This window comes from Esox lucius, chromosome 25 (genome assembly GCF_011004845.1).
Source record: "Esox lucius isolate fEsoLuc1 chromosome 25, fEsoLuc1.pri, whole genome shotgun sequence".
NCBI lineage: Eukaryota > Metazoa > Chordata > Actinopteri > Esociformes > Esocidae > Esox > Esox lucius.
Window position 1 is genome coordinate 22006461 of NC_047593.1, and position 19757 is coordinate 22026217.

The following is a 19757-nucleotide window of genomic DNA, read 5'->3' on the forward strand; positions in this document are numbered from 1 at the left end:
AACCACACCTCAGCTTAACAAACACATCCTGTCATTGTAGGAACTTGAGACCTATGCCAGATTCATAAATCCATGTTCCCGATTCTACATGCCTAAACCTAACCCTATCCCTAACCTTAACCAAACCATAACTTTTATGCCTAAACTTAACCTAGTCTTAATATATAATCCTAACCAGTACCTGAACCAAAGAGTAACCCATTTCCAATATTGCATGTTTTTCCATAAACATAACTCCAGTTGTATTTTGCTAGTAGGCACCGGGGTGAGGTGGATCATACAGACATGAGAGAGATTTGCAGATAAACAGAGTTGATTTCTTATCGTTAGTCAACATCCGCCGATTGCGCCCGTTCTTTCACCGTTTCGCCGTTTATTCGCACAGCGGGGGGAAAAGCGGAGGCGTGCGTGCACGTGATGCGCGCAACCGTACGGTGCTTAGCGCGGAGAGAGAGAGTCTGGGTGACAGTTGGAACTAACGGCAGCAGACAGACGAAGCGGGTAGCTAGTATGCGACATCAGCTACAGAATATTAACAAGGTAATGTCAGGTCACCGTCCGTTTGTTTTTAAATATTTAAACCGTAGCATCCATGCTGCACCTAGATGTCTTTATTAGGCTAATGTCACCATTATAACAGATTGTGTGTTTGTGTTCCGCAGATGTTGAGCGTGGCCGTGCTGTGTGTGTGTGCAATCGCCGGTGGAGTATCCGCGCGTTCTGACAGCGGTAATTTTCTCGATGACAAGTGGTTAACCGCACGGTGGGACAAATTCCGGGACGTAAGTCGTTTCCTTTATTCAATGTCTTTATACTAGGCTACGTTTACTATCAATTTCCCCCCTCGTCATTACGTTTTTCTCAGTTACTGTTGGGATCACTCGCCCCACGTTTCCTCTTCATGTCCCTGGCACGCGCACCTCGGGGCTGTGATAAACCCACCGCCGTTCCTGTGTCGCAAGCTATGTCTTCGGCCGTACGTTCGACGTTAAAAACGGGAGACTGCGAGGGCGTGATGTGACGTAGGAACCACAGTAGAGATTTCCGGTGTTTATTGTTATTACATTAACGTCTTTACGATTTGTTGTGCAGTCCAACAGGGGTTTTAATAAATAGTGAACCTGTGTGTCCGCTATGACTAATGGAGAGAGGGAGATGAGGCGGGGGTTGAGGGAAAGGGAGGGAGGCAGAAGAGCAGGTATGTAACTGCAGCCACTGTAGTGATTCCATATTGTCCAGCTCCAGGCTACTGCTGAATAATTCTGTTTTTACAGGTTCTGTCTCTCTCTCTCTCTCTTCAGTAAGGTGCTGTCGGCACCAATTTCAGTGACTTGTTTACAAAAAGCCTCTTGTGTGCAAGGGAGAGAATGTACACACACATACATAATGGAATAGATTAGAAATATCTGCATTGGACCCCATACAAACACACACATATACATACACCACTAAATATTACCAGCAAAAGCTGTTAAACTGCAGGGTCTGGTTTTTGCAGTTAAGGTGCCAGGCCTGCGATGAAATGTGATTGGAGATGTGACCTTCTTGTTAACCATGACATGTGTGCAGCTCATAGTGTGTGTGTGTGTGTGTGTGTTGTGTGTGTGGGAGTGTGTGAGTGTTACCAAGGTCTGTGTGTACACAACAAAGATAGTAAAACCTGAAAAATTGGTCCAGTCACGTCCGTACCCCAGTAGTCATGTCCTTACCCCAGTAGTCATGTCCGTACCCCAGTAGTCATGTCCTTACCCCAGTAGTCATGTCCGTACCCCAGTAGTCAGGTCCTTACCCCAGTAGTCATGTCCTTACCCCAGTAGTCATGTCCGTACCCCAGTAGTCATGTCCGTACCCCAGTAGTCATGTCCGTACCCCAGTAGTCATGTCCGTACCCCAGTAGTCATGTCCTTACCCCAGTAGTCAGGTCTGCACCCCAGTAGTCATGTCCGTACCCCAGTAGTCATGTCCGTACCCCAGTAGTCATGTCCTTACCCCAGTAGTCATGTCCGTACCCCAGTAGTCAGGTCTGCACCCCAGTAGTCATATCCGTACCCCCAGTAGTCAGGTCTCCACCCCAGTAGTCATGTCCGTACCCCCAGTAGTCAAATCCGTACCCCCAGTAGTCAGGTCTGCACCCCAGTAGTCATGTCCGTACCCCCAGTAGTCAAATCCGTACCCCCAGTAGTCAGGTCTGCACCCCAGTAGTCATGTCCGTACCCCCAGTAGTCAGGTCTGCACCCCAGTAGTCATGTCCGTACCCCCAGTAGTCAGGTCTCCACCCCAGTAGTCATGTCCGTACCCCCAGTAGTCAGGTCTCCACCCCAGTAGTCATGTCCGTACCCCCAGTAGTCAAATCCGTACCCCCAGTAGTCAGGTCTGCACCCCAGTAGTCAGGTCAGTAGGTGAAATGTTATCACTGGATTCTATAATGGGCATTGTGATAGACTTGGGGTAATTTTAGATTTGAGCAAGTTTAGGCAAGATTACTGGGTAGGGTTAGGCAATAGGGCTAGGTTACGTTTAGACATAAAGGTTTGGTTATTGAAATTAAGGTTAGGTTTAGGGGTAGGATATAGAAAACATGGATTTCTAGGTCAGGGTTAGGTGTAAGGGAGACAGACACAGATATAGAAACAGGGAGACAGAAACAGAGACAGAAACAGAGAGACAGACACAGAGAGACAGACACAGAGATAGAAACAGAGAGACAGACACAGAGATAGAAACAGGGAGACAGACACAGAGAGAGAGACAGGGAGACAGACACAGAGAGAGAGACAGGGAGACAGACACAGAGAGAGAAACAGGGAGACACAGAGAGAGAGACAGGGAGACACAGAGAGAGAGACTGGGAGACACAGAGAGAGAGACAGGGAGACACAGAGAGAGAAAGAGAGACATAGAACAAGACAGAGAGAAAGAGAGAGACAGACAAATAACGAGAGTGAGGTAGAAGGTTAATGTGCTGATTCATTCAACGTCAAAACCCGCAACATAGGAGCTATTGTCTTCAGATGCAGCACACACACACATACAGACATTCACACACGCACACACATACACACACACACACATTCACACACACATTCTTACAAACACAAAAACACTCTCTCACACACATCTGATTGTGAGAGGATTGTGCATATGTATGTATGTGTGTGTGTGTGTGTGTGTGTGCTCTCTTGTCTGTGCGTGCAGACGTGTGTTCCATTAAGTAGAGTCCTCAGGCACTGGCCTGGCAAGGGAAGGACCGAGATTCAGACCCCATAATGCACTGCTCTCATTATTCCCTCCTTCACCTGCTTCCACTGCTCCAAGGTGATTGGTCCAAAAATACTCCATAGCACATTGTCTCTGCAATACACACAAATATTTTGCAATACACAAAAATATTTATATGGCTGAACCCCAAAGCGAACACTTGATTACACTATATGTGCATTCATGAGCAATCTGAGTTGTTCAAACTCGAGTAGTAGAGTTACCAAGGCCTTCCCCTCTATCCAGTAGTAGAGTCATCAAGGCCTTCCCCTCTATCCAGTAGTAGAGTCATCAAGGCCTTCCCCTCTATCCAGTAGTAGAGTCATCAAGGCCTTCCCCTCTATCCAGTAGTAGAGTCATCAAGGCCTTCCCCTCTATCCAGTAGTAGAGTCATCAAGGCCTTCCCCTCTATCCAGTAGTAGAGTCATCAAGGCATTCCCCTCTATCCAGTAGTAGAGTCATCAAGGCTTTCCTCTCTGTCCAGTAGTAGAGTCATCAAGGCCTTATCATAATAGTGTTATCATAATTAACATAAAATAAAAATGTTAAATTCATTTAGTCAAGTTTTTGCACTGGACTTCTTAGTCACACATTTTTACCATCACGACATTTAGAGCTTGAAGGCACATTATTTCATTTTATGTTGGATAATGCACTGCCAATTCAATAATAATAAACAAACCTATCCACAGCTAGCTGAACTAACTGTTTGTTTTGATCTAGAGTGCTCAGCCAAAACACTGATCACTTCCAAACACATCAGCAAGTGGGCACTTGATTAAGGGCTTAGGGGGCAAGTGTTGTGTTTGACATTTTGGCGGATGGGGGATGTCATACTATAAATAGCTTAGACAACACAGGTTATTATAGAGCAATAAAAGGATTGTATGGCTTCAGTCAGTATGACTCCCCTATAGATTCTAATTTATTGAGAACCCATGTTCATCCTGTATGACTCCCCTATAGATTCTAATTTATTGAGAACCCATGTTCATCCTGTATGACTCCCCTATAGATTCTAATTTATTGAGAACCCATATTCATCCTGTATGACTCCCCTATAGATTCTAATTTATTGAGAACCCATGTTCATCCTGTATGACTCCCCTATAGATTCTAATTTATTGAGAACCCATGTTCATCCAGTATGACTCCCGTATAGGTTCTAATTTATTGAGAACCCATGTTCATCCTGTATGACTCCCCTAGAAACAACCTACAATGGTATAAAGAGATGGGAGGATATGAGGGACATAGCGATGGCAGGACGAGATCAACTATAGAGGACAAAAGCAACAGATTAGAAATTAGATCAGGGGAGAGAGAGGGAGGGAGGGAGTGAGGGAGGGAGTGAGGGAGGGAGTGAGGGAGGGAGTGAGGGAGAAGGTAAGCAGATTGCCAGGTGGTTTAAGTCCTGATTTAGCCTCTCAGCTGGTAAATCTCTGACCCTTACCATGGCCAGAATACTGACCCAACTGACCACACACACACACGCACACACACATACACACACGTACATGCACACACACACACACACACACACGTACACACACACACACACACACACGCACGTACATGCACACACACACACGTACACACACACACACACGCACACACACACACACACACACACACACACACACACACACACACGTACACACACACACACACACACACGTACATGCACACACACACACATATCTCCAGGCTTGTTCTGTGAGTCTGTTTTGTCAGTCAACAACAAAGACTTTGTGAAACTCTTACAGTAAGTGGTTAGTCCTCAGGGAGGGAGAGAGGAAAGACGAGAGAGGGAGGAAAGAGGAGGGAGAGAGGAATGGGCAGGGAGAAAGAAAGGGGGAGAGAGAGAGGAATGGGGGAGATGGAATGAGAGGAAGAGGAGGGTTGCAGAGACTAGGGAGAAGGAGAGAGAAGAAGGTGGGGTGGAGAGAGAGGGAGGGAGTCAGGGGAAAAGAAGGGAGAAGAAGAGGGAAAGAGAATAGAGAAACACAGACAGAAAGAGGGAGAAGGGGGAGAGAACAGGGGAGGATATTGTGAATTAGAGATGATTACATTTTTTTCTGTTCTGTTCGCTGACTAATTCCTATTAATCTTGTGATAAAACTGTACATGTCTCTTTTCATGTTCTCAATCTCTTTTATCGTGTAACAATCATATCTGTTTTATCACGTAACAATCATATCTGGTTGGAATTGCATCTATTTTATGCAACAATAATGCACTGATTTGACAGTTGATGCAGAGAGAGCAGCACATGGTCTAATATTAAAGTCCTAGCATTGCATGACTCGTCCTGAAGGGACATCTTTACTAACATAATGTCTTTAGAACTAAGTCATGTTATAACTGTGTATGTTGTCTTTATAACTAACTCATGTTATATCTGTGTATGTCATCTCTATAACTAACTTGTGTTACATCTTTATACAGTGGATATAAAAAGTCTACACACCCCTGTTAAAATGCCTGGTTCTTGTGATGTAAAAAAAATTAGACAAAGATAAATCATGTCAGAACCTTTATTGTGACCTATAACTTGAACAATTCAATTGAAAAAAAAATGAAATCTTTGAGGGAAAAAAAAAAACAACCCACAATAACCTGGTTGCATAAGTGTGCACACTTTGCACTAATACTTTGTTGAAACACCTTTTGATTTTATTACAGCACTCTTTTTGGGTAGGAGTCTATTAGCATGGCACATCTTTGACATGCTCCTGTGCTGTGCACAGCCTTCTTCAGATTACTCCACAGATGTTCAATTTGATTCAGGTCTGGGCTCTGGCTGGGCCATTACAAAACGTTAATCTTATTCTGGTGAAGCCATGCTTTTCTGGATTTGGATGTGTGCTTTGGGTTGTTGTCGTGCTGAAAGGTGAACTTCCTCTTCATCTTCAGCTTTCTAACGGCCTCCTGAAGGTTTTATGCCAAAATTGCCTGGTATTTGGAACTGTACATAATTCCCTCCACCCTGATTAAGGCCCCGGTTCCAGCTGAAGAAAAACAGCCCCAAAGCATGATGCTGCCACCACCATGCTTCACTGTGGGTATGGTGTTCTTTGGGTAATGTGCAGTGTTGTTTTTGCGCCAAACATACCTTTTGGAATTATGAAAAAACATACCTGTTTCATCAGACCATAACACATTTTCCGACGTGTTATTGGGGGACTTGATGTTTCAGCCAGGCTTGGATGTTTTTCTTTGTAAGAAAAGTCTTCTGTCTTGCCACCCTACCCCATAGTCCATTCATATGAAGAATACGGGAGATTGTTGTCACATGTTGAACACAACCAGTACTTGCCAGAAACTCCCTGACCAGTTTTCTTCTCATCTTTTCATCAATTTTGGAGGGATGTCCAGTTCTTAGTAATATCTCTTTTGTGCTATATTTTCTCCACTTGATGATGACTGTCTTCACTGTGTTCCATGGTATATCTAATGCTTTGGAAATTCTTTTGTACCCTTCTCCCAACTGATATCTTTCAACAATGAGATCCCTCTGATGCTTTGGAAGCTCTCTGCTTTTGCTCTGAGATGCAACTAAGAAAACAGCTGAACTTTATTTGTGTTTAATCAGAGTCACTTTAAATGATGGTAGGTGTGTAATGACTTCTATTTAACATGAGTTTGAATGTGATTGGTTAATTCTGAACACAGCCCCAGTTATAAGAGGGTGTGCACACTTATGCAACCAGGTTATTGTAAGGTTTTTATTTTTCATTTACCCCCCTTGAAGATTTCAGTTTGTTTTTCAATTGAATTGTTCACATTATAGGTCACATTAAAAGTGGAAAAAGTTCTGACATTTATCTTATCTCATTCTTTAACATCACAAAAACCTGGCATTTTAACAGGGGTGTGTAGACTTTTTATATCCATTATATGTCATCTTTATAACTAAAACATGTTATGTCTATGTGTGTCATCTTCATTACTAACTCATGATATATCTGTGTATGTCATCTTAATAACCAACTCATGATATATCTGTGTAAGATTTATTTCTATAACCATCTAATGTTAAATCTTTGTAAGATATATTTATAACTAATATTTGTGTTGGATGTCTTTAGAACTAATCTTATGTCTGTGTAACTGTTTTACTATTCTCTCTATTCTCCCTGAGCATTAGGAAGTGGAGGTAAAACTAACATACTGTCTGTCTGGGTGTGTGTGAGGGTGGGTCTGTCTGGGTGTGTGAGGGTGGGTCTGTCTGGGTGTGTGTGTGAGGGTGGGTCTGTCTGGGTGTGTGTGTGTTAGGGTGGGTCTGTCTGGGTGTGTGTGTGAGGGTGGGTCTGTCTGGGTGTGTGTGTGTTAGGGTGGGTCTGTCTGGGTGTGTGTGTGAGGGTGGGTCTGTCTGGGTGTGTGAGGGTGGGTCTGTCTGGGTGTGTGTGTGTTAGGGTGGGTCTGTCTGGGTGTGTGTGTGAGGGTGGGTCTGTCTGGGTGTGTGAGGGTGGGTCTGTCTGGGTGTGTGTGTGTTAGGGTGGGTCTGTCTGGGTGTGTGTGTGTGAGGGTGGGTCTGTCTGGGTGTGTGTGTGAGGGTGGGTCTGTCTGGGTGTGTGTGTGTGTGTGTGAGGGTGGGTCTGTCTGGGTGTGTGTGTGAGGGTGGGTCTGTCTGGGTGTGTGTGTGAGGGTGGGTCTGTCTGGGTGTGTGTGTGTGTGAGGGTGGGTCTGTCTGGGTGTGTGTGTGTGAGGGGTGGGTCTGTCTGGGTGTGTGCGTGAGGGTGTGTCTGTCTGGGTGTGTGTGTGTGAGGGGTGGGTCTGTCTGGGTGTGTGTGTGAGGGGTGGGTCTGTCTGGGTGAGGGTGTGTCTGTCTGGGTGTGTGTGTGAGGGTGGGTCTGTCTGGGTGTGTGTGTGTGTGAGGGTGGGTCTGTCTGGGTGTGTGTGTGTGTGAGGGGTGGGTCTGTCTGGGTGTGTGTGTGAGGGGTGGGTCTGTCTGGGTGTGTGTGTGTGAGGGGTGGGTCTGTCTGGGTGTGTGAGGGTGGGTCTGTCTGGGTGTGTGTGTGAGGGTGGGTCTGTCTGGGTGTGTGTGAGCGGTGTAGTGATGATGATGATGATGATGTTTGTAGGCATATTAGTTAATAATCCAGACGGTTCTGTGTTGCAGGAGCCTGGAACCTGGAATCCTGGGAAACCATTTGATAAAGGTGGGCATCGACTTCATCACTAGTAGATACCAACAGTCACACATTAGTTTTAAAGTACTACTGAGGACTGGGAGGAATATTTTGGGACCAAAATATTTTGTCATAAAAAATCCTATTTTCCCTAACCCCAAACCCCAAAATATCAAGTATTAATGTCAAATACTAATTGTAACCATAATTACTATTGCATAATTGATAATTTGGTGTGTCCAGTCAAAGAGCTTTATGGGTTATGGACTAGTCATTCTAAAGCTTAAAGGTTCACAGACCTGTCTTATGAGAGCAGCATGCAGTGCAGTAACAGATTTTACACTGCTGTAGGCCTAGGAACCAGGGATAATGCAGGTTTTAGACTACTGTAGGCCTAGGAACCAGGAATAATGCAGGTTTTAGACTACTGTAGGCCTAGGAACCAGGAATAATGCAGGTTTTAGACTACTGTAGGCCTAGGAACCAGGGATAATGCAGGTTTTAGACTACTGTAGGCCTAGGAACCAGGAATAATGCAGGTTTTAGAATACTGTAGGCCTAGGAACCAGGGATAATGCAAGTTTTAGACTACTGTAGGCCTAGGAACCAGGGATAATGCAGGTTTTAGACAACTGTAGGCCACGTCTTATACTTTAATTAAACAATTTAATAATAAAAAGACAACAGTATCCTCTCTGCACTGTCAGCAGTTGGGACCCATCTCTATTCTTCTCTGACACACCTGGGTTGTACATAAACAGGACTGTGAATTACTTCCAGATGGCCCAGTGGTCCTTTATAGGGCTACGATGACCTGGTGATGTCATCAGAATGGCCCAGGGGTCCTTTATAGGGCTGCGATGGCCTGGTGATATCATCAGAATGGCCCAGGGGTCCTTTATAGGGCTACGATGACCTGGTGATGTCATCAGAATGGCCCAGGGGTCCTTTATAGGGCTACGATGGCCTGGTGATATCATCAGAATGGTCCAGGGGTCCTTTATAGGGCTACGATGACCTGGTGATGTCATCAGAATGGCCCAGGGGTCCTTTATAGGGCTACGATGGCCTGGTGATATCATCAGAATGGCCCAGGGGTCCTTTATAGGGCTAAGATGGCCTGGTGATGTCATCAGAATGGTCCAGGGGTCCTTTATAGGGCTACGATGGCCTGGTGATGTCATCAGAATTAACAGATTTTTGATGATGCAAACATTATTTGAATTTTGAAAACTCATGTCCTAAGTGACATCATATTACTTACCATGGCAGTTTAACCCTCCATTTCAGACTCTCACATCTGTCACAACATTGAAAATATGCGAAAATACAAAACAGCAGATTATAATGTGGATTATATGACGCTGGAGAATTACACATATTTTGATCCCAGGATGAGATGATCCCGCAGATCAGAGCCTTTTGTGTAATATCATATACAGGAGGTTTGGGACAACAGACAGGGGTTAGAGTGTTGGTCCAGGAACCAAAGGTTAGCTGTTTCAAATCTCAGCAAAGTTAAAAATCAGTCAACTTAATTGTTCCTGTTAGTGGCTCTGGATAAGAAGTCACAGGACGGCACATACAGTATGTGAATATAACTCAGGATGGCACATACAGCTCCGGAAAAAATTAAGAGACCACTGCACCTTTTCTTTCCTTTCCAAAAAAGTTGAAAAGGAAAGTTTTTAGTGAGGAACCGAAGAAAAATTTGCAGTGGTCTCTTAATTTTAATCTTTCTGTTCCTCATTCAAAATCTTCCTTTTTGACTTTTTTGGAAAGGAAAGAAAAAGGTGCTGTGGTCTCTTAATTTTTTCTGGAGCTGTATGTAAATATAAGTCACAGGATGGCACATATGTAAATATAAGTCACAGGATGGCACATATGTAAATATAAGTCACAGGATGGCACATATGTAAATATAAGTCACAGGATGGCACATATGTAAATATAAGTCACAGGATGGCACATATGTAAATATAAGTCACAGGATGGTACATATGTAAATATAAGTCACAGGATGGCACATATGTAAATATAAGTCACAGGATGGCACATATGTAAATATAAGTCACAGGATGGCACATATGTAAATATAAGTCACAGGATGGCACATATGTAAATATAAGTCACAGGATGGCACATATGTAAATATAAGTCACAGGATGGCACATATGTAAAAATAAGTCACAGGATGGCACATATGTAAATATAAGTCACAGGATGGCACATATGTAAATATAAGTCACAGGATGGCACATATGTAAATATAAGTCACAGGATGGCACATATGTAAATATAAGTCACAGGATGGCACATATGTAAATATAAGTCACAGGATGGCACATATGTAAATTCAGAACGTTATGAACACTGTCTGAAAAAGACGGACTAAACAGTGACCAAAATACATATTCAAACTGAGAGTAAATTTCTTCTTTGTGTGTGTGTTTGTGTGTGTGTGTGTGTGTGTGTGTTTGTGTGTGTGGGTGTGCAGCACTAAACCCAGCTAAAGATCCATGTCTGAAAATCAAGTGTAGCCGTCACAAAGTGTGTGTTGCCGAGGACGACCAGACAGCTACATGTGTAAGCCAGAGGAGAGTCAGGTGGGCCCTACAAACACTTCCTCTGTTCCCTTCTCTCTCTACACACTGCTCAAAAACATTAAGGGAACACGTAATCATCACAGTATAACACCAAGTCAGTTCAACTTCAGGGATGTCAATCTGTCCAGTCAGGAAGCATAAGCGATGGTGAATCTATGTCACCTGTTTTGGTGCAAATGAAAGTGACAACAGGTGCACTGGAGAGACAACAGCAGGACAACCCCCAAAAAGGGAACGGTTTTGCAGGTGGTGGCCAGAGACAATTGCTCTCCTTATCCTTACTGATTGATTCTTCTCTAGTCTTGCGTTTTGCTAGTGTCCATGTCACTACTGGTAGCATGAGGCGGTACCTGCAGCCCATTCAGGTCGCACAGGTAGTCCTGCTCCTCCAGGATGGCACATCCATACGAGCCATCGCAAGAAGGTTTGCTGTGTCTCCCAGTACAGTCTCAAGAGCATGGAGGAGATACCAGGAGACGGGCCGTTACACGAGGAGAGATGGACAGGGCCGTAGAAGGGTAAAGGATGACCAGGAGGAGCGCAGCCAGAGCCCTACAAAATGACCTCCAGTGGGCTACTGGTGTGCATGTTTCTGACCAAACTGTCAGAAACAGACTTCATGAGGGTGGCATGAAGACCCAATGTCCTCTAGTGGGACCTGTGCTCAGAGCCCAACACTGTGCAGTTTGATTGGCATTCGCCAGAAATCACCAGAATTGGCAGGTCCGCCATTGGTGCCCTATTCTGTTCACAGTTGTGAGTAGGCTCACACTGAGCACACGTGACAGATGTGACCGAGTCTGGAGATGCCATGGTGAACGTTATGCTGCCTGCAACATCATCCAGCATGACCGGTTTGGCGGTGGGTCAGTGATGGTCTGGGGAGGCATATCCTTGGAGGATCTCCATGCACTAGCCAACAGTACCCTGACTGCTGTTAGGTACCAGGATGAAATCCTCAGACCCATCGTCAGACCTTACGCTGTGCAGTGGGCCCTGGGTTCCTCTGGTGCAGGACAAGGCCCGGCCAGAGTCTGTAGGCAGTTCCTGGATGATGAAGGTATTGATGCCATTGACTGGCCCTCACGTTCCCCAGACCTGAATCCCATTGAGATCCTCTGGGATATTATGTATTGGTGCATCTGACGCCACCAAGTAGCACCACAGACTGTCCAGGAGCTCACTGATGCCCTGATCCAGGTCAGGGAGGAGATCCCCCAGGACACCATCCCCCGTCTCATCAGGAACATGCCCAGACATTGTCAGGAGTGCATACAGGCACGTGGGGGCCACACACACACACACACACACACACACACACACTACTAAGTCACAATATGAGTTGCTGTAATAAAATTCACGCATGTTGGAACAGCCTGTGATTTCAATTGTTTACTTAGATTTTCGGTGTGAATTTGAATCCAGCCCTCAGTTGGTTGGTGATTTTGGTTTCCATTGACTGTTGTTACATCATTTTGTTCTCAATGAATTACACAATGTCCAGTAAAGATTTTAGTCTTTAGATTTTAATATATTTCCTTCATCGAGACCCGATGTGTGATTTAAATTATCCCTTAATTTCTTTGAGCGGTGAATATATATTCAAAGCAACTAGTTCATATATATATATATATATATATATATATATATATATATATATATATATATATATATATATATATATATGAACTGGATGCTTTGAATTCTGAAGACTGATAAATAATTAATGTGCATATATTTAATTAAGCTAGGCAGGAGGGGTGTGTTATTTGCCCAACATACCACAGCTAAGCACTTCCACACACTATGTCGGGCTTAGCCATATTATATTGGCCATATAACACACCCCCTCGTGTCTTGCTTAAATATAACACACACACACAGAACATACATACAGTAACACACACACACAGAACATACATACAGTAACACACACACACACAGAACATACATACAGTAACACACACACACAGAACATACATACAGTAATACACACACACAGAACATACATACACACATATGTTCTGTGTGTGTATACAGTATTATATTTAATATACCCAGACACAGAACATACATACATACAGTAAAACTCACACGCACACACACATACATTCATACAGTGAAACTCTCTCACACACACACACACACACACAACAAACATACATACATACATACACTGATACACATGTAAAATGCAAAAAGACAGTCCTGGTAAGGTGCAGTCTGGGAATTTTAAAAACATACATATAGTGAAACTAACACACCCACACAACCAACATACATGCATACAGTGATACACACATGTAAAATGCATAATGATAGTCCAGTTAAGGTGCAGTCTGGCTGTGTAATGTGTAATGGTTGTGTAATGTGTTGTTAATATGTGCTTCATCTATGAGTAGAATCACCATCATCCCTCAGTCAGACATGAAATTCCATGTTTGAACAGAAGAGTTTTTGGGGCAACTTCCAGGGACCCTTTGACACCAGGGACCAGAAGTGTTATTGTTGCAGGGTTCAACTAGCCTGAGTTTGTTTTCACCAAGCAGCTCAGGATCGCCAGTTTGCATCCTAGTTAATTGTTTTTCTAGTATTATGTTCTCCAATGAGGCTTAACTGAGAGAGACATTTGTGTATTTATTCAAGACAGTTGTGTATCTATTTAAGATATGTTGTGTATCTATTTAAGATAAGTTGTGTATTGTCAGTCTATTAATGTTGATGTTGTTTTTCTTGGTTTAGTTTTTTTTCCTCATCTACTGTGTTTTGAATGAGTGTACAATATCCATATAAACTGAGTAGTTTATATTCTACTTTGTGTGTGTATGTGTGTGTTCATGTGTGTGTGTGTGTGTGTGCGTGTTCGTCCATGTGTGTAGTATGAAGGAACCAAGTCTGTCTCTAAGTCCACAGTCTCACTGTGAACGCTGCCCAGTGGTCCATCCTTCACCCGTCTGTGGGACTGACCAACGCACCTACCCCACCAAGGTAACACAAAACGACAGACACAGATACCCCACCAAGGTAACACAAAACGACAGACACAGATACCCCACCAAGGTAACACAAAACGACAGACACAGATACCCCACCAAGGTAACACAAAACGACAGACACAGATACCCCACCAAGGTAACACAAAACGACAGACACAGATACCCCACCAAGGTAACACAAAACGACAGACACAGATACCCCACCAAGGTAACACAAAACGACAGACACAGATACTCCACCAAGGTAACACAAAACGACAGACACAGATACTCCACCAAGGTAACACAAAACAACAGACAAAGCTACCCCACCAAGGTAACACAAAACAACAGACACAGATACTCCACCAAGGTAACACAAAACGACAGACACAGATACTCCACCAAGGTAACACAAAACAACAGACACAGATACTCCACCAAGGTAACACAAAACAACAGACACAGCTACTCAAGGTCGACACACACTGACACCTTGCAAACCTATTATCATAATTTCTTTATCTTCAAGTTTGTAGATCAACTTTCTTTCCCCCAGTGTAAACTGGACTACCAGGCATGTGTCTCTGGGAAGCAGATATCAGTGAAGTGTTCTGGGCAGTGTCCCTGCCAATCTGTTCAGCCTGAATACAGCACCGCAGAGAAGACAGGTACACACACACACACACACACACACATTCACACGTACACACACACATGTGCATGTACACCCACACACACATGCTGATGTGCAATCTGACATGGAATCTTGCCATAAAACCTTTGTTTCTCTTTATTCCGTGCATATATCTGTGTGTGTTTGTGTGCATATTATTGTATGGATGAGTGTGTATGTTCCTGTGGGTGTGTGTGTGTGTGGATGTACCTGTGGATGTTTGTGTGTGTGTGGATGTGTGTTAATGTACCTGTGGATGTGTGTGTGTGTGTGTGTGTGTGTAGACTGCAGCGAGTCAGACCTGAAAGAAGTTGTGGGCCGGTTGAGAGACTGGTTCAGAGTTCTACATGAAAATGGAGACAACAAGAAGATAAAGATCCACAAACCTCTGAATAACAGTCAGTACCTCCTCATAACCTTTGAATAACAGTCAGTACCTCCTCCTAACCTCTGAATAACAGTCAGTACCTCCTCATAACCTTTGAATAACAGTAAGTACCTCCTCCTAACCTTTGAATAACAGTCAGTACCTCCTCCTAACCCCTGAATAACAGTCAGTACCTCCTTCTAACCTCTGAATAACAGTAAGTACCTCCTCCTAACCTCTGAATAACAGTCAGTACCTCCTCCTAACCTCTGAATAACAGTCAGTACCTCCTTCTAACCTCTGAATAACAGTCAGTACCTCCTCCTAACCTCTGAATAACAGTCAGTACCTCCTCCTAACCTCTGAATAACAGTCTGTACCTCCTACTAACTTCTGAATTACAGCCAGTACCTCCTCCTAACCTCTGATCCACAGTACCTCCTCCTCCTAACCTCTGAACAACAGTTCCTCCTCCTCCCAACCTCTGAACAACAGTCTGTTCCTTCTCCTTTGTTCTTTACTTCTTTTAATTCCAACACAGGCACTGTGCTGATTAGGCGATTACCTAAACCAAATCTAATTTAATGAGGAAAAGTATAAAAACCACTGCTGTGGTCATCACTATCCTCTTGCAATAGGACCAGATGGATGGCAAAAACAGTGCAAGTATTACCTCAAAGGTAATTTGAAAAAAATAATAAACATATTCGGTATGACAAAAGAGTTGAAAAGAAAAGCTTTAAGTGAGGAAAAGGGTTCAATTCTGGCTTTAATGGCAGAGGGATACAGTGAGCGTCAGGTTGCTTCCATCCTGAAAATGTCAAAGACTGGGGTTCATAAGAACACGGTCAAGTAACAGACATTGGGGACAAGAAAGCTACAGATTGGCAGAGGGCTGGGCTGATGTCTTGCAAATCTAGAAAAAGCCCTTCATCAATTAGAAGCAAGGAAGTGCCAGGCTGAATTTTGCAAAAGACCATAAGGATTGGACCGTAGAGGAATGGAGTGAGGTCATCTTCTCTGACAAGTCACAATTTCAGCTTTGCCCAGCAATGTGACAGACTGGTGGAGAGCATTCCAAGACGCATGAAAGCTGTGATTAGAAATCTGGATTATTCCACCAAATATTGATTTCTGAACTCTTCCTAAGTTAAATCATTAGTATTTTGTTGTTGAAAAATTCATATGAATTTGTTTTCTTTGCATTAATTGAGGTTTGAAAACAATACATATTTTCTTGGTTATTTTGACCAGTTGTTGTTTTCTACAAATAAATACTGTAAACAAAAATATTTTTATTTGGAATTTAGGGGTAATGTTGTCAGTAGTTTAAAGAATAAAACAAAAATGTTCATTTTACTCAAACACATACCTTTGAATAGATCATTTTGCAGTGGTCTCTTAATTTTTTCCAGAGCTGTATATAGCATAAGTACGGAAGCAAAATTCAATTACTGTAAGAAACTATAATGGCAGCTAGAGACCAGGACGACAAACTGCCAATTCCTCCCTTGTCCACTACAGCATACACTACGATAACTGCAAAGAATCAAAAGAAGTCTTAGACTAGCTCTCTATAGCTAGCAACCAGGAACCCTTAGCTAACGTTATCCAGGCTAACAATAACATTGAACTCTTGAGTTTGGAACAGGTCATTCTATTGTTCATATTAATGACAGAGAGCTTTATTCACTATCGGGCGTTGGTGCCAAACCGCTTTCTCACAGGTGAGTATTTGCAAAATGCTGTAATGCTTGTTTTTTTATGAAAAAATCCCACCTAGTGCAGCTTTATCTACAGTGGCAATGGGCAAAGTTTATAAATATCTTTATAATAAATTAAATGTTATGTTTGGCATGTCTTTTTCTTCTGTACTGAAATCGTACCGAACCTTCCCTTAAATCTTTCAGTATGTACCGAACCATGACTTTAGCGTACCGTTACACCCCTACTAGCTAGCAAGGTCTGTTTTGGCTGGATTCCATATTCTCTTGTCAGATTGGCTATTTTCAGATGAGAAGGGTCATAACTCCAGCAGGAAGCATTTGTTCAAAGATGACCAAGGATCTTTTTTTGATATGTGTCTGAATTGCACTCTTGTCCATTTAGTTATTTTCTATAATATTTCCTTGAACTAGTTATGTCATTCACCAATGTTTTGGGACATGCAGTGGGCTGCAATGGTCCTTTTCCATTTTCTCCAAAGAGAGAACCCCTTCATAAATGTCTGACTCTCTTTTGACCTCTGACCTTTTCCCTGTGCACTCTTGGCTGCAGAGTTTAGCCAGTGGGAGGGGCCAATCTGTAAGGACCCTATTGGTTGGATGTTCTCACGCCTCGACACAAACTCGGACCTCCTGCTGGACCAATCAGAGCTGAGCAGACTGGGACTAGACAGGAAGGAGGGCTGCTCCGACACCCTCTTCACTTCCTGTGACACACATTCTGGTACACACTCCAACACACTTCTCCTGTCCAGTGCAGAATGGTGTACTTGCTTCCAGAAGTACACAGGTGAGGAGGACTAAAACCTATCCCTGACCTTTAACCCTGACCTCTAACCATGTGGTCTTCTCTCAGACACCCCATGTTGGGCTGAAACTTAACCCTGAGCTTTAACCCCTGACCTCTAAACATGTTATATCTGCTCTCAGACACCCCTTGTCGGTCAGAACTCACCAGCATCAACAAGAAACAGGCTGGCAAGAAACTACTGGGTGAGTACACAGACACACACTGACATCCCACTCATTCAGTGACACATACACACTCACACACACTAACCTCTGACCCCTAGGCCAGTACCTGCCTGTGTGTGATGTTGAAGGTTATTACCAGTCACACCAGTGTCACAGCAGCAGTGGACAGTGTTGGTGTGTGGATCGCTACGGTAACGAGGTGGCAGGCTCACGGACCCATGGTGTAGCAGACTGTGGTAGGACCCTAGCTAACACCAACTAACTGATTGGTTTGAACTTTTCAGTTAGTTGATTAATTAATTGTAGGTATTATTTCAGTTGTTGCCCGGCTGCTTTATTGGATGGCTGGCTGACAAAATGATTGAATGAGTTTTTCCCTCATCCTTTGTTCTGCAGGCGTAGTGTTGGAATCATCTGGAGATCAGAGCAGCGGAGACTCTCATTTTTCTGACGACGATGATGAAGATTTTTCTTTTGTCCTAAATGATCAGCCCCAAGTAGACGATGAAGATGATGAAGATGACTATGAGGGAGAGGAGGGCTACCTGTCATAGCTGTCAGAAGGTGCTAGAAGACGGCCCTGACAGTTGCTTGGAGAAAAAAACATTGACTGAAGATATCTCAAATGGCATCCTATTTCCTATTTCATGGTTCCTATTGGCCTGTTTCCCATTTCCTGTTGCAACAAAGTTTGGCCAATAGGCTATCACCTGTGGATCTCTCAGTAAACCATCAATACCAGTGAAATTCAAATATGCAGCTGATCCCACCACAGGGACCAGTCCTTAACTGTTCCCTAAGGCACATGTTTTTTAGTAGTTGTTGCAACCAAACATTTTATAGATATTTACTCTGGTTGATGTTATCGCAGCAACTTAGACTTCAGTGGGTGGATTTATTAGTTTGACAGGCATTCCATTACAGAGGATTGGTATTTCCTCGATTGCAATTTACCTGAGGTGTTGTATTAGGAAAGTAATGTTGATGGTGTAGCAGCCTCCAGTGTTATTATTTATTTTGTTTCCAATTAATGTCGAATTTAATATATTTGACAAGAGTATCTATACTTGCTGTCTGAGACCATTACCACTTGACATGGTAATAAGGACATTTTAACTAATCTGTTGGGTTACTCATGAAATCAATCCTAGTTTATCCTACAGGTGTATGTATTCTCCAGTTAGAAATGTTGAAATAAAATCCACTCATAACTTGTAAGAACGTTCTAGTCTGAAGTAGTGTCCAACACTGGGAATAGGGCTCTGGTCTAAAAAAAACTTATAACTTATAAGGAATAAGGCTCTGGTTAAAGTAGTGTACTATATAGGGAATAGGGTGTCATCTCTCCATAGGACTCTGGTTAAAGTAGTGTACTATATAGGGAATAGGGTGTCATCTCTCCATAGGACTCTGGTTAAAGTAGTGTACTACATAGGGAATAGGGTGTCATCTCTCCATAGGGCTCTGGTTAAAGTAGTGTTTGTTCAGGAGTGCAGATCCCTCTGCATTAACAAACAGGTGACATGAGCATCCTTATTATCATCAATGTTCGACCTGAATAAAAGAGGCCCTAATATGCTCCCCTGTGGAACACCATGACAGATGGGTCAAACCATTAACCTGAATAAAAGAGGCCCTAATATGCTCCCCTGTGGAACACCATGACAGATGGGTCAAACCATTAACCTGAATAAAAGAGGCCCTAATATGCTCCCCTGTGGAACACCATGACAGATGGGTCAAACCATTAACCTGAATAAAAGAGGCCCTAATATGCTCCCCTGTGGAACACCATGACAGATGGGTCAAACCATTAACCTGAATAAAAGAGGCCCTAATATGCTCCCCTGTGGAACACCATGACAGATGGGTCAAACCATTAACCTGAATAAAAGAGGCCCTAATATGCTCCCCTGTGGAACACCATGACAGATGGGTCAAACCATTAACCTGAATAAAAGAGGCCCTAATATGCTCCCCTGTGGAACACCATGACAGATGGGTCAAACCATTAACCTGAATAAAAGAGGCCCTAATATGC

At 43.3% G+C, this 19757-nt stretch overlaps 1 protein-coding gene across 4 annotated transcripts; it reads left to right on the forward strand.

The window, feature by feature from the left end:
* The first annotated feature begins 416 nt into the window (after positions 1 to 416).
* Positions 417 to 18934, forward strand: spock3 (SPARC (osteonectin), cwcv and kazal like domains proteoglycan 3). Of its 4 annotated transcripts, XM_034291019.1 has the most exons (13): positions 417 to 540; positions 663 to 782; positions 7409 to 7417; positions 8384 to 8423; positions 10891 to 10999; positions 13879 to 13987; positions 14024 to 14311; positions 14534 to 14645; positions 14935 to 15048; positions 17295 to 17531; positions 17672 to 17734; positions 17815 to 17952; positions 18113 to 18934. In XM_034291019.1, exons 1-13 carry the CDS (start codon positions 418 to 420, stop codon positions 18268 to 18270), a joined length of 1620 nt encoding a protein of 539 aa, XP_034146910.1. In that variant the 5' UTR covers position 417; the 3' UTR covers positions 18271 to 18934. The 4 variants fall into 4 exon arrangements, with proteins under 4 accessions (XP_034146910.1, XP_034146911.1, XP_028974067.2 ...); XM_034291020.1 differs by lacking the exon at positions 7409 to 7417; XM_029118234.2 differs by lacking the exon at positions 14024 to 14311 and having other exon boundaries at positions 418 to 540.
* The last annotated feature ends 823 nt before the right edge of the window (positions 18935 to 19757 follow it).